Source organism: Sorex araneus, chromosome 1 (assembly GCF_027595985.1).
Source record: "Sorex araneus isolate mSorAra2 chromosome 1, mSorAra2.pri, whole genome shotgun sequence".
NCBI classification, from domain to species: domain Eukaryota; kingdom Metazoa; phylum Chordata; class Mammalia; order Eulipotyphla; family Soricidae; genus Sorex; species Sorex araneus.
In genome coordinates, this window is record NC_073302.1 from 146,815,324 (window position 1) to 146,831,235 (window position 15,912).

The 15,912-nt window shown below is 40.5% G+C and overlaps 1 protein-coding gene across 11 annotated transcripts in view; it reads left to right on the forward strand.

Annotated features, from left to right (window-relative positions):
- MAST4 (microtubule associated serine/threonine kinase family member 4) overlaps positions 1–15,912 on the forward strand; it is a 668,112-nt gene that overhangs the window by 585,721 nt on the left and 66,479 nt on the right. For all 11 annotated transcript variants that reach the window (XM_055123954.1, XM_055123957.1, XM_055123955.1 and 8 more), the window contains 5 exons: positions 86–164; positions 4,105–4,262; positions 6,519–6,594; positions 8,507–8,716; positions 13,988–14,089. In XM_055123954.1, the coding sequence (XP_054979929.1) occupies positions 86–164; positions 4,105–4,262; positions 6,519–6,594; positions 8,507–8,716; positions 13,988–14,089 (625 nt within the window). The remainder of the gene's footprint in view (positions 1–85; positions 165–4,104; positions 4,263–6,518; positions 6,595–8,506; positions 8,717–13,987; positions 14,090–15,912) is intronic.

The following is a 15,912-nucleotide window of genomic DNA, read 5'->3' on the forward strand; positions in this document are numbered from 1 at the left end:
TTGGACTAAAAATACTTGGTTTCCCTGGGGTTCCCATGTAACAGTACTCCAGTGCTGGCCTAAGCTAAACTCACTTTCTCAATAGGACTGATGGACGCCGCTGGTCCTTGGCTTCTCTCCCCTCCTCTGGCTATGGGACGAATACGCCCAGCTCCACGGTCTCCGTAAGTACCTGACTTGCATCCCTCTGCCCCACAACCACACAGCTCTTCTCTGACATTATTTTCTGGACAGGGAAGGGTGGGGGGCAGAAGGCGGAAATTCTGCATGTCCACTGCTCTGTGAATAAGTTGCATATCCACCGTAAAAAGGACATACCTTTCTCTACAAGCTTTTAAAGTGTGGTGTACAGATTGCCTAAATTCCAAGATCTGTAGGTTTGGAGGAGATGGAGGAGCTTGTGATATCATTTGGTATAGTGAGGGTGTCTTCAGAGGGAAGTCAAGGACACACAATTTGGTTTTATTGCTTTGGTTACACCCCAGTGATAATTATACTGAAGATGCCATTAGGTTTTGATGGCCTGGGTCTTTTTTTTTTTTCTTGTGTGGCTAAGATGTAGAGATTGGTTTGTTTGTTTTTGGCTTGTTGGCTTTTCTTCTTCAAGGAAGGAGAAAATTGCAAACCTTAAATTTGTCTGTCTCCTAGGCAGGCACTTATTTCAATGAGAGATAGAAAGAAATTAGTGGGAAGTAAAGATAAATAGACAAGATAAAACCATGAGAATAGGCAAGAAGAGGGAACACTCTTGCCCAAAATGTTAACATTGCAATGAGAAGCCTGGCACTTCCTGTTGATGGATTGGTTCAGTTCTGTACTTTCTCAGTGAGCTGTATCCGGGGCTGTGTATTTTAGTAGAGCTTGAAAAACTTTGTAAATGTAGCAAGACCCATGACTTTATAGTGTTAGGTGAGGACTAATGGAGCCAGATGAAAGTGCTTGCACTAGCCACAAAAGAGGAGCCAGTGATTTTAAGTCCTTTCTGATAAATCTGCCTCTTTTATTTTGAGGGGTTTTTTATTGTCAAAATATGGTTTTCTTAGCTATCCATCCATTTTTTTTGTCTGTCTTTGCATGGACCCTAGCACTCTGTGCTGAGCACACAGATCAGGCCTCTTAATTCTTGGAAAGGATCTACAGTTAAATTATTAAGCTCCAACTGGCAGGTCAAATTGCATCTGTTCTGTGCTTTCAGAAATCCAGGTGCAAATAAAGATGGTTTCCTGGAGCACTGTAAGACAGACTTACTGGAATCTGCTGGATCATCTTGACCAGCTCCTTTTAGTATTTTATTCATGAGATCACGCAAGCAATTTTTTTGTGTTTTTTTAAGGGGGTAAATCTTCATTCTTTGAGAGAAGATTTGATTTATAGTTTAGTTAAAGGTCATATGCAAACTAGTTAGCTGATCAGACTCGGACATCATTCAGAGAACATTCAGGAAATATACAGCAGTGAGATCCATGCATTGGGAAACTTCCAGACTAATTCTGGAAACTCTTGTAAAAACAAGAAATATTCCAAAGATGTTCTGCCCATTGGAGGTATCTTCTCAGTAAGCGAATGAGGACCTGGCCTGAAGGACCGCTGCACCCTCTGTTCACTTGCTGCCTCTTTCCTCTGGTTCTGTGTGATTTCTCCTCCATGCACTCTGCTAGAACAGGGACCTTGAGCTTCCCAACATTGACTCTTCTCTGGGGGCCCTCTTTGGTACCTCCTAAGTTCTCAGGTGACTGTGCTGCTCTCTAGCTAATCCTCAGGGCTGTACTTACTTTGCTGTCACTGGGCTTGGTGTCACCCTGCTCCCATCATCACCTTGCTTCTCGGGAAACTTAATGCCTGCTGCATCATTCAGTTGAGTATCACCCACCCAGCACACACTCCTAGTGGACTTCAGTTGACTGCGATATTTGTTTGTTGTTATATGTCTGATCACTGTCATTGTCACTGTCATCCTGTTGCTCATCCATTTGCTCAAGCGGGCACCAGTAATGTCTCTATTGTGAGACTTATTGTCATTGTATGGGGCATATTGAATACACCACAGGTAGCTTGCCAGGCTCTGCTGTGTGGGAAAGATACTCTTGGTAGCTTGCCAGGCTCTCCAAGAGGGGCGGAGGACTCAAACCCGCATGGGCTGCGTGCAAGGCAAATGCCCTACCCGCTGTGCTATCACTCCAGCCCGTATATATGATGTATATATGATATAACCAAGAAAAAGTTTTTGGAACACCAGTTAACATTGTGCTGTACTTGGTAGTTATTTTTAAATGCATTGTTCCATTTGTTGAACAAAGTGTCAATGATCCCAGTGAATCCCTACCATCCAGTGCTCCTCTCTTTCCTCCCAAGGAGGGAAGTCATTCAGTGTCACTCTCATGTGAATACAGGTTCGTCGTATCTTATATGAAACTCTTGGACCTGGTTTGTTTTGGAATGAATTTTCACATTTCAGAAAGGCAACATGATCTCTGTACTGTACATAATTCCCAATAGCATCTGGGCCAACCACTCATAATCATAATTATTAATATCTCTACAGGCAACTTGAGTCCACATTCACATTAAGTAGATTAAATGCATATTTTAAATAGTTCCCCATCAGTACAGTGGGTGTTTTGCCACCCAAAGGGGTGAGTGTAAATATATGAATAACACTCTGGGCTTGGAGGTTTTGAAATCTTGGATACAGAATTGTGGCCGTTGATTTGCCTTTGAGATACATGTGCAAATTCTTAGTTCTGTTTTTTTCCTTGTTTTTGCTTCACTCACTGCTGTTTCTTTCCTATTTATTTTGACTTTTCTAGTTTTTTTCCCGATTTCTCCTGCTCACTCAGTTGGTATATTTGACTTTTTTTTTTGTAGTAAAGTATTTAAGACTATGATTCTACCTTCCTCGGAAGTGCTTTGGTTTATCTCATAAATCTTCCTATTTTATGGTTTATCAAATAATCTCATCATGTTCTAAAGATTTCTCTCTCTGTGTGTACTTAGTGTAAAGTGCTTTATAATTTCAAGGTATAAGGATATTTTTAAGTTTTAGTCATTAATTTTTAGTGTTTACTGCATGGTAGAACTTCAGTATTTATGAAGTGTGTTCTTACCATAATGACAGATTTTTTTTTTCCAAATGAAAGAAGTCTACTGCAACTGAATTTTCAATTGAGTGATATTTTAAAATAGGCTCTTTCTAACCATGTTTTTATTACTAAAAATTTCTCAACCTTTTATGTTAGAGCTGCTCACAGAAATCATCTCCTGTAGAAAACAAACACACTGACCCCTTTGCCTTATAGTTGCATTTCTCAGCTTAAGTAAAAGTAATTTCTTTTTCATTGACCCTTTTTGTCTTACCTTGCTTTAGTGTAGAGTGAAACACTTCAAAAATAAATCTATATGCAAGGAATTATACAAAGAAACTTTTATTAGGTAAAGAATGGGGGGATTCCAATATTTCAAATAATAATGAATGACATTTTAAAAGAAGCTTGTATTAAATGAAGGAGAGGGGGAAATTTTTTAAACAATAATGGCATTATGGAGAAAAGTAGCTTCTTCATCCTTCCCCTTTTCACTTAAAAGGGCATGTGATGGGTAGTGATTTAACCAAAGAGCAGAACCTTTGTAAAAAGAGATCTTGCCTTACTTATGATCTTATCTCATTTTCTGTTACTTATCTAATAGTCAGTGTTTGCAGTGAACAGCAGTAAAAGTGAGAAAGTAACATACCCAACTGAGATCTGGTGTATTATTTAATGCTTCCAAAATTCTTATTCCAATTGTCATATTTTGCTTTGGCTTTCACTGAGCACTATTCATTTTCACATGTGGGTCCTCTGCAGTGGGGGCAGGTGGGGGTGAAGAACACTTTGAGGAGATAGTCTTATAAAAACAAACGGAGATGGAATGTAAGAACTATTTTGACCTCCCAGAAAAAGCATCAGGGTGTTCATTTAGGTACTCGCTGTTATTTATATTGTAGTTATAACAGAAAAGAAACTATAAGATGGTGGTGTTATCCCAGCAAGTACTTTAATCTCATTGTTGTTGGAAAAATTTCTTTTTTTCACGTAGTCATATAACCTTCTTTCGTTTTGTTTTTAGTCATCCTGTTCCTCCCAGGAGAAGTTGCATCAGTTACCATACCAACCAACGCCAGATGAATTACACTTCTTATCGAAACATTTTTGTACCACCGAAAGTATTGCCACTGAGAACAGATGCAGGAATACACCCATGCGCCCCCGTTCCCGAAGTCTGAGGTGCGTGATCTGACCCAGAAATTAATTCACTGGATTCTCTCTTCACCCACTTTAAGGGAAACTTTGGGGCCACTAATTTATACATGTGTTTACTGATTTGTGAATACAGATGGAAAGTTATATTTTCCTTTTACACATGCACTCTTTAATTACCGTTGAAAGGCATCTTTTGTTTTGTTTTATTTTGTTTTGTTTGGGGCAGGCAAACCTGGCAATGCCCACGGGTTACTCCTGGCTCTGCATTCAGGAATCACTCCTTGCAGTGCTTGAAGGAACTCATGGGATGCCGGGGACCGAACCCGAGCTGGCCAAATGCAAGGCAAGCGCCTTTCCCACTGTACTCTGTCCAGTCCCAAAAGACATACTATTTTTTTTTCGTAAATTTTCATAATATGCTAATTGCTAAAGGAGCAATTATCATGATAGCTTGAATTTACCTCTTGTGTAAACTTTGTCCATTAGCTTCTTGCTAGGCAATCATTTAATCACAGTGCAAGAACAGTTTATGTTCTAGTTCAAGAGAAAGAAACTTGGCCAAAAGAGGAAAGAGCAAAAACAAAAGGAGTGTTTCCCCCGATTCCTCATTGTAAAGTCTTCCGGATCATTCTTCCTTTCTTCCTATCCTAAGTCTTGCTTTCTCTAAGATTATGAACAAATTGTTAGTTTATATTGTGTGAGTTTCAGGGAGCCCCTGTGTCAAGCCAGTTTTATTTTGTCCTTCTTTTTGAAAATTAGTTTGTCACAGTTTGCTTCTGTATATCCGTTTGGTTCTTCAGGAAATGGACCCAGAGACAGAGTGGGTGGGCTGTTAATTAGGAAGTGTCTTTGGGATCCACACCACTGGAGAGGGTGAGGACGTAGTGTGTGTAGAAGTCAAGTCACCACAGGGCTGCCTGACAGAGGTGTCACAATGGTCTCTCTAGACCACATGACCCTGTCTTGAGAACCCTCAAGTCTTGAGTGAGGCACTGAGGGAGGGATGTGGCCCTGGGGTGGTAACTGTCTGCAGCTGGGGCCACCCATGCTGCTACTGACAGCTGTAGGGGCATTTGCACCGATGCAGCTGAAGCAGCAACTGCTTCTCTGCAGCGGAGATTCAAGCTTTCTCCAGAGAACTTTGTGTCACAGAATTGGTCAACTTGTTGATATCACGCTCTTGTTAAAATAGGTTATCTGGGCATGGAAGGATAGCACAGTGGGTATAGCACTTGACTTGAATGCAACTGCAATGATTGTAACTGTGGTAAAGGTCCCCAGCACCACCTCTGGTCCTCAGAGCACTGCCGGGGTTGGGGGGTCACTCTTGAGCACAGAGTCACGAGTGGTTCTTGATCACCACTGCATGAGGGGCCAATGCCCTACCCCAAAGTAGAATAGTCAGGCATTCATCTGAATAGCAGACTTTACTGAGAAGTGTTTTCCATTCGAAGTTTACTTATTTTGTATCAAACAGATAATAGCAGAAATAGCCATATTGAGTACCCACGGAATGGGTCAGATTATTCTCAACAATGGAATAAAAGACCAGATTTATGAATGCAGTGAGAGGCATTGCCTTTACCCTACAGGGTCCCTTTATGGTGTGATGAAAGGAGTTTCTTGGTGATGGATTGTGAGCTGTGTTCTCCCCGGTTTCTGAGGCAGTGCACCCAGATACCCCTCAGCCCCCACACCTCTGAAACAGAGACACTCTCCCAAGGGTGCACCTCTGCCTCCTGTTGTACAGAGTGCTGACTTCAGCCACCCAAATAAACATTGGCAAGATCAGAAAATGAATTTCAGTGGTGACACCTGGGCCGTGGAGGACTCTCCAGCCTCTGCTGTGGTCTGCAACAGAGTGTGGGATAAAAGTGTGAAATTGTACTGTTGGACGTGTCGGAGCTGACGCTGTTTTGCGGCCACCCTAGTCTGGTTTCATATTGCATGAGTTAGTTTCCAGAACGAAACACGGGCATGCTACCTGCAGAATATAATCTCAATTTCAGAACCGTCTCTGATCTAATTTTATATTGTAGCTCTAATTATTTCCTGACATTCCCGTTCTTGAGCTTTCTTTTTGAATCCTGTTCAGGGTTTCTCTTCAGGGGTGTGCATGTGCCCATGTGTGCTAATGACTGATTTTGCAGTCTATTGCCTAATACACTTCTCTTACAAAGGCTCATAGAGCATTTGATGCAACCAATTGTTGATAAATAAAAAGCTTATTTTCATTTCATGCGGTGGCAAGTTTAAAAGGGTAATTTGCTTTGCTTGCAGCCCTGGACGTTCTCCCGCCTGCTGTGACCATGAAATAATTATGATGAACCATGTCTACAAAGAAAGGTTCCCAAAGGTAATGAATGGAATTGAAGATGCCTAGCATCTAAATGAACAGGCAACATAGGTTTAGCATCTGGAAGGGGGTTTTGTGGTGGGAAGTAATGGTCCAATCCATAATGACTTGCATAAAATAGCACCTTACCCTTCTTAGAGAGATTAAAAAAGGCACTGAATGTTTTTAGAACAGCTGAGAGCTAGCCACATTCTCCATGTATTAAACTGGCTCCAAACTGCATGCCTGGTTGTATCATCCACTGGTTGGGAGTGGGGAGGTGCTAAGGGGAGGGTTGGCTTTGAAAACCCTTGATACCCTTGTTCCCTTGTGTTCGTGCCCTGGGTCTGCTGCTGTTTTGCCAAGAACACACTGTTTTTCTGTTCTTCAGCAATCTGTAGACTGGTGTGTCATCAGTGTTGGTTTGATTTGGGGTCTGATATTTAGGTGACCTCACCTTTCTGTTATGAGGCTTGTCTCTCTAGCAATTACATGTCTGATCCTGTGAATTGGAGGGAAAGGGACAGTTGCAATTATCCTAGTTAGGCAAAAGGAAGTTGAAGGCCCCAGAGAAGACTCAGTGCAGGGGACAGCCATATGCCTGGCAGCAAGGAGCTATGGTCTGATAAACCCTGTCACCTCGCCTCGACATCTTTGCTTTCAAAGTCTTCACACATGTGGGAGAAGGCAGCCCCTGCATTTTATTCTTGCTTTTCCTCAACGGCCTGTATGTAGCCCTAGGCCAGAGAACAAAAGGAAATCTTTGGTTTCATAAATCAGGAGTAGAGTACTTATTATTTGTAATGAACCCAACATTGATGTCATCGATTAAAGCCGTTTTAGCTATTTATCACATGTCACTTGTTCACCAGGGAAGCAGATACTGATCCTCCTAGTCAATGCTGGTTAGGATGTTAGAGGGAGCAAGAGGCCCAGGGATCTCCCTGCATATACATCAGTGGATGCTGAGGGATCGATTAAGCAATAGGATCACAGAGAGTGAAAGAAAAGTTGGAAAGGAGGTTTTGGATTTATTTACCAATGGGCTCCCCCTGGCCTTTTGCATATGATGTAGCTTTTTGAAAAATAGATGAAGGTGAAGTCCAGAGAGATAGTATAGGGGCTAAGGTTGAGACATTTGCCTTGTATGCAGCTGACCCTGGTTCGATCTCCAGCTGTATACATTACGTTCCCCGAACATTCCCAAGAGTGACCCCTACATTAAAAAAAAATAGAAGTAGCTTCTGAACTTTTTTGGGTGTGGCCCAAACATTCCTACAACCACCACACACACAAAAAAAGTTAAAAATGATAAAAAGATGCCTATTTCTGGTACCTTAAAACCTACCCAGGAAAATTAACTCTGGCTGAATATGAATTCTAACAGCAGTCCTGATTTATGAATAGATAAAGGTGTAGTCATTTGCTATTTTTGACAAACTCTCTGGAGGAACTCAGGATAGGAAATGAAAACCCAAGAGCTCACCAATATTGCTCACTTAATTTGAGGAAATTTACATGGACTATTTGACCTTTGATAGACTAGAAAGAAAATGCGATTGTGCCCTTTGGATACTCATTTCCCCTTATATGCCTCAAATCTCTGTCTTTTCCGGGTAGCAAGGTTTCTTCCTTTTTTAAATTTGGTTTTGGTGGGCTTGGTGGTTTGGGGTCACACCTAGCAGTGCTGGGGGTAGGCATGGTGGGGGCGAGTGGAAAGGGTACCTGCCAATTCTGTGCTTAGGAAACCGTTTGAGGGGCCAGGCTTGCGCCACATGTAAGACGAGCGCCGTACCCCTATACTGTCTCCCCGACCCCTAGATTTTTATTTAATAAGGTGTGGAGGTCTGAATGTGCCTGGTGAATGTGATGATTGACTTGTCTGCTTGTGTGTCTTTGTCTCACATCTGTGATTACGTGTCTTTCCATCTAGGCTACAGCGCAGATGGAAGAGCGCCTAAGAGAAATTATCACCAGCTACTCTCCCGACCACGTTCTTCCTCTCGCGGATGGAGTGCTTAGCTTTACTCACCATCAGATTATTGAACTGGCACGGGATTGCCTGGATAAATCCCACCAGGGTCTCATCACTTCCCGATACTTCCTTGAACTACAGCACAAATTAGATAAATTGCTTCAGGAGGTAAGAGTCCTATATCCAAAGAGGATTTTGCGTTTAGCCTGGAAAAAAAAGAGGAAAATGTGATATGAGTATTTGCTTAAAAATTATCATTAGCTAAGTGTGTATATTTCAGGGAAACCAAAAAAAAAAGGAAAAGCTGATTTCTCCTTGCTGTAAATTCATTCTGGTCATCATTTATCGTAATAGAAAGTTAATGTAATAACCTTTCCAGGCACCTGACAATCTCTCTGACTCCAGCATTAAGTGGATTGTGAGGAATTTTGAAGCCGTGGTTCCCCCCCCCCCCCACCGTCCTTAACCATAAAGTTATAAATGTCCTGAATATATGTTTTTTGATGATGCTATCTCCGCCTAATATCTGGAAAAGCTAAATGGGAAATTGCTGGCGTGTCCTATTAATTAACCTGCATGTGGTGTTGGCAACTTATATTTTCATTAGTGCCTTCTTCTAACAAAATATCCAATTTCCAAAAGGAGAGATAAACACAGGCCCCCGTCTAGGCATAACACTTGCATGCGGTGCTCCTGATAATACACAGGGCAGGAAGAATGTTGGTGGTGGAATGGAATTAGTGTCTGATATTGCTATGCTGATTGAGATTGATCAGCTGCAGCCTACTAGTAAAATCCAGTTAGCCTATGTATTTGAATACATTGTATTTCTGGGCAAAAAAAAAAAAAATGGTGCCCCAGTAAACATAACAACAGTGATGGTTTTCTCTAAACCGGAATATGTTAGTAAGTGCCTGAAACAGAAGGGAAATATTAACATCCTTGTTTCCTAGAAATCCCTTTGTCCTTGGGCCCGCTTCATTTATTTGAGAAAGGATGAGAAGATCCCTCTCTGTCAGTCAGGTTTTCTTCCCCTTCTCTCCAAGTTTCCCAGCAGCATTTTGCTCCCCTGTTCCTGGTTCTCACATTTCAATCCCTCCCTCATCCCCTTATACCCCAAGGAGACCCTGTTTCTCTACCTTTGGGGACAACATGCTGCTTTTGTTTTTTTGTTGTTAATTTCTAATTTGTCATGGACCATTTCTCCTGTAAATAAAGATGAAAATTAATTTCTAGAAGTGACCATGCATCTGGGCATTCCCAGCAATGTTGAATTGCTGCAAGAGCTGCCCAAGACTTACTCTTGAGGATTGAGCAGAATGCCGCCCCCCACCCCCACCCAGTGTGTTCGGGCCTCTACTTTTGGACCACTCTAAGAGTAGCGCTGCTTTGGAATTGGGTCTGTGTGAACACACTGGGTCTGTCCTGTTCCCCTAGGACGGTGTGTGCTGTGTAACAGGAGTCAGTGAATCATAAGTGTCATAAGTGAATCAGCTACTGACCCCTCTCACTAACCTCATGGATATCCTTTTCTGCTGCCTTCTCGGGGTGTTTTCCTGGAATAAGTTTCTTTGACTGAAACATGACTGCATTGGGCAACATTAAAGCCCTCTTCCTTCCCCTGTCCCCCTTTTAAGGCACTGTCTTCCTCTTTCTTGCACCTTGACCATTTCCTCTCTGCCTCTTCCAAAAGCATTCCATCCGATGCATTTTTTCTGAAATACCAATTTTCCCGCAGTCAGTCTTCATCTTCTGGTCCCTCTCACTCTCTCAGTGACCTTGTTGGCTGCCTTGGATTAAAGACCCATGGAGTTGACAGAGTTCTAATCCTCATCCATTTCTAAGACTGGGAGATCTTTCTCTGGTTTCAGAGGCCTGTGTCCTCTTGCCTACCAAATAGCTTTCTTATTAGACAGCCCCCCGCCCCCCCAAAAAACAAACAAACAAACCATACTCAACATAAGATAGATTCCGCATTTTATGAGCTGAATTTTGTTATTCTTGGCTTTCCTCTTTGTCAGCTAGAATTTATCAAACCATGTCCGAAACCCTCAATTTACTTCCAAATATTCCTCCAGTTCTTTCAAGTCTGTCACCACTATCCAGTGCAGAGTCCCTCAGTCCTAGCTCCTCGAATTCAAGCGTCTATGTAAGTGCTGGGATCGCTAAGTGTCTTCAGAGGCTCCATCTGCCTGTGAGTGCTGGCATGCGTTTAACCACACTGCACTGTAGTGCTTGTAGGAGACAAGGGGAATCTCCCTTCATCAATATTTGAGTGACCTCTGCAAGGGATGAGGACCATATCCAGATCACCATTAACTCCTTATGCTCAGCACCAAGCCTGCTTTTATTTTTTGTTTGAAATGATGAAAGAGGGAAGAGAAAAGCGTTTATATGTGCATGCCAAAATCGTGATCTATTATGACTTTTCCATCAAGCACTCTTGATTTGTTGTTCCTTGTAATCAAATCAATTACCAGAAAGTGCTGGAAACACAGTGTGTGTGGTTTTCACAAGTACCTTGAAAATTATATTTGTTAAATGGTGTGTTTTGAAACAAAAGAGACAGATGAGAGAAGAACGCTGTAGTCAGCCTCAGTGAGGTACGCCTTCCTTAATTCCACATTTCAGTCCCAGGATATCACCATAATTACCAGTTGTAGACCTGTGCTTTTCACTCCTTCACAGACATTACCTGAAAAGGGTAGAATCTATATCCAAAGCTATTTATATTGAAATCCCCCACTTAATTTTGTTTCTGTCTGACAGACTTGGCAGACTGATATTTCATGGAAATTACAAAAATCTTAGGGTGGCAAAGATCATCTGAATGGGTCCTGTAATAGATGAAAATTGTATATTTTTTAGAGAAATTTCTCTTTGGCCTAGCCAACCACCTCTCCTTGTGACATAAAAGGCATTGATGGATGGTGAATAAGATTGCTCTCTGGTTGCAGACAGACCTTTTCCTCAGTTCTCTTGTGAAAATTAAAACTATCTTCAGAATCACATTTACAATGTGCTCCCCCAGTTTGGAGCTAAGTGGTCACAGGGAAACTTGCCCCTTTTACATAGAGTCCTATTATGGGAACTTGCTTTGCTTTGCCTGTGATGCAATTGTTGTTGGTTCCCTGCTGTGCCATTGTGTGCCTGTCTCCCTTGTCATTTGTCTCTTTTCCATTGTCACTATTCTACAGGCCCAGGCCCAGGCCCCTTGAGGTTTGAGCAGCCTGATTTAAACTGATGCCTTTTTAAAGTCCGAGGTCTAGGTCAATTCTAGATGAATGCTTTTATGTCTCTATTCTTTTCCTTCGCGTCAGTGTATTTAGCCAAAGAAAATAAAATACATAGGAAGCGCTAACCTAGTTTCAGATCTGGGGCTCCGTGTGTGAGTGGCCACCGCTTCAAATCCAAACACAGGGTATCCATGAGTGTTGGAGCTTGCTGCTGAAGCAATTTCTCTTCTACTTGGTGTGAGGTTGTATTTGCTATTGGTTTAACAAAACTTCGCCCTTACCCCTAACCCCGGCAGTTGGCGGATAGAATGCTATCTGAATGAATATAACTCATATGTCTTGGTCTTGTTTGTGAGTGATCATTCCTAGAAGAACGTAGGAAAAATAACTTTGAAGAAAGGACTGCTTACTTTTACAGTATTTGGATGGGGATATGTGTTGTGCAAACTTTTCCTGGCTAAGATATAGAGGTTATGTTTCCTTTCAAAGGGGCCACCCAAACACATTCAAGCTTTTTAGATTTTCTTTTTGTTCCCAAGTTTATAAAGTAGTAAATATTAAAGAAAATGTCCATGTCTGACCTATTGAATACCAGTGTCCTGGTCAATTTGAAACTTCAGTGTTTGGAGCTTTTGTTTGTTTGTCTGCTTTTACACCAGCTTTAAGTTTTTCTGTTTAATTTTGGTTAAGGATAAACTATAAAGAAATCACACAAGTGTATTTCTTGACATTCATTATAGTTCCCAGAATTTTAAAAAAAATACAGTTTACATTTCCCAAACACACACACACACACACACACACACACACACACACACACACACTCATTCTCCACATCACCCTGGCTTCCCCTGCTTACTTGGACTTAAAGTCCTATTTGCTAGTTAGTTTTCTTTTAACTTTATTCTGTAATTATTCACCAGTAGTCATTTTCCCTGTGTTTTTCCTTTTAAAGTTGAATGTCTTTCCTTTGTCTCTCTGTGTTTCTTTCCCTATATTTTGGGACATGGCCTTTGATTTGATGGCTTCAGTTCATTTGCCATATTATTGCTAAGTATAATCATTTTTATAGATTCAGTCTGCAGATTCTTTTTATGTTGTCACTAGTGATTTTTAGGATAAAACACTTTTTGGAGTGATGTTAGATGCTTATTACTGTGTCTATGAAATGATAACATAGTGCACAAACATCATCTTGATTTGTTTGAATTTCTAGAAAACAGTAAATCATAAACACCTCAAAATTAAGCCTAAAAGTGAGCATGCACAGTTTGCTATGAAATATTTTTAATAAAGTAGTTTAACATAGTGCACATAAAGTAGTTTAACATCATCTTGATTTGTTTGAATTTCTAGAAAACAGTAAATCATAAACACCTCAAAATTAAGCCTAAAAGTGAGCATGCACAGTTTGCTTTGAAATATTTTTAATAAAGTAGTTTCATACCTCTTTTGATACACATGTCATTTTTTTAAATTATAGAAAATTAAAATGATTATTAAAAAACTTAGCTTTGTTCTCAGGATTTTATTTTTTGCCTGTATTTTACATGTAAAATCAAAGTTGACAAGATCGTAAGTGCGTTAAATGTTACTGAGTTGAGTTCCTGGGTATTATTTATTCAGCATGTGAAATGGAATCAATATGTATCTATCCAAGTATAAGCATTATTCACCTCGAATTTGAAGTAAGCACTGCACTTCTCTTACATGTTATGAATAACTAATATACGTATTTATGGCATTGCATGTGTAAAATCTGTTTCATGACTATATTAAATGCCCAGGATAACAAAAGCGGTTCATTATATTAGCCATTTCATGCATTTAAGATGTTCCTAGAAGCTCAAGATTCCTCATCACTCTCCACTCTTACTTGTACTATGTATTTAATATGTCATAAACATTTAATGTTTCCTTCATTCATGGCTCACATTAAAGGCCCTAACATTTGATTCTTAACACAGAATAAATCAGGGTTTTGCAATTAAAATTTGGCTAATAAAGTCATTTTGCAGATAGAGAAGTTTAATAGTGTCCATTTACATAGATAATATAATATCTGCATTATCAATCTTGTAAAAGTATTTTCAAAATCACTTTTTGAATATTTGTAGTCATCTAATTAGCATGCTTTGCTGATTTTGCCTTCTAGTTAATGGGGTGGCCTTGGATCATCATTCTTTGCCTTGTTTCCTTACAGGCTCACGATCGTTCAGAAAGTGGAGAGTTGGCATTTATTAAACAACTTGTTCGAAAGATTCTAATTGTGATTGCCCGCCCAGCACGGTTATTAGAGTGCCTGGTAAGTAGCGCCTGAATCGGATTCTGTTATTTATTGTTCAATGTAAGGAAGCAGTGATTATCAGAAAGCTCCAGTTTAGTTGACTTCAAAAATCAACACTAAATAGAAAGAGTTAGAAGGAATTACAACTTGTCTGTCAGTAACGATATTCAAATAGCACCTACCTTTTCTGGTGTTCATTAAGAATTATAGAATTTGGGGGCAGAGTGATAGTACAGGGGACAGGGTGCTTGCCTTGCATGTAGAGGCCACCTGTGCAAGGGGATCATAAGGTGTCAGCCGTGTTTCTAATGAGGTGTTAATGATTTACTTTTGTCTATCCCTGGAACCCCATAGCCAGAAGTAAGCCCTGACTACTGCCCAAGGATAATAGAACGTGTGCTATATTAAGTGATAGTCCTATCACATTCTAGTCAGACTGAATCAAAATGTAATATTATCTTGAAATCATCACGATTTAGAGATCTTGGTCTAGGAGATGATCTTGAAATCATGTAGTTGACCTTATCTCAATATAATTACTATGATACAGCTATTTTAAAACACTGTGCCTTTTTATTTAAAAAGTGCAGAGTGAAGGGAACCAGAGATATCTAACACTTGAAACTTTTGGTTAGTGGCATAGTACAAGATCTCTTTAGACCTGAAGAAATAAGATTTTTAAAGATGAATTTATCCTATCAACTGTATTTTCTTTGTTCATACAATTTGGCCAAAAGTGATTATCTTCCTGCTTCAAATTTTTTTTCATGTATTTTGAGATTTAAGCAATATGGTGAACAGATATGAAATTTCGAATGTAGTATTTTAAGGAGCATAAACAGAAACTCAGAGCTCATTTTTAAAGTATTTTTAACCTGACACACAGAACAGCACTTCAGAACCATACATTGTGTTGTTTTGATTTTGCCCTTGTTTTTATTGGCATCCATAGCTTTATATGCTACTGAAATGTCCACAGCCTCGTACATATATAGATGTGACTGTGAAGAGGGAAACTCCTGAGGAAAAAGATAGGGGCAGGGGGGAATGGACTGTCCGTCATGGCCAGTATCCCGCAAACCCAAACATCAGTTGGGAAGGAGTGTGTTTGAAGGATAAAGTAAGTGAACACCCTCTGCCCGTAAGGAGAAAAAGGCAGAGGAGATGGAAGGAAGACTTGTTCTTTGTTGCATCTCCCATTGAGCTTTTCTTTTCGTTTTTTTTATTTTTTTTTATTAGTTTATTTTTAATTAGAGAGTCATCGTGAGGGTACAGTTACAGATCCATACATCTTTGTGCTCATGTTTTTCCCATACAAAGTTCGATAACCCATCCCTTCACCAGTGCCCATTCTCCACCACCAGTAAATCCAACATCCCTCCCCCCCTCCCCAGTCCCGTCTCCCCCCACCCTACCCTGCCACTATGGCAGGGAATTCCCTTTTGTTCTCTCTCTCTGATTAAGTGTTGTGGTTTGCAATAAAGGTGTTGAGTGGCCATTGTGTTCAGTCTCTAGTCTGTATTCGGCCCGCATCACCCTTCCCCCACATGACCTCCAACCACATTTTACTTGGTGGTCCCTTCCCTGAGTTACCCAGAATGAGAGACCAGCCTCCAAGCCATGGAAACAATCTCCTGGTACTTATTTCTATTATTCTTGGGCGTTAGTATTATAGTCTATTATTCTATATTCCACAGATGAGTGCAATCTTTCTATGTCTGTCTCTCTCTTTCTGACTCATTTCACTTAGCATGATACTTTCCATGTTGATCCACTTATATGCAAACGTCAGAGATACGAATGGCCAAAAGGCACATGAAAAAGTGCTCTACATCACTAAT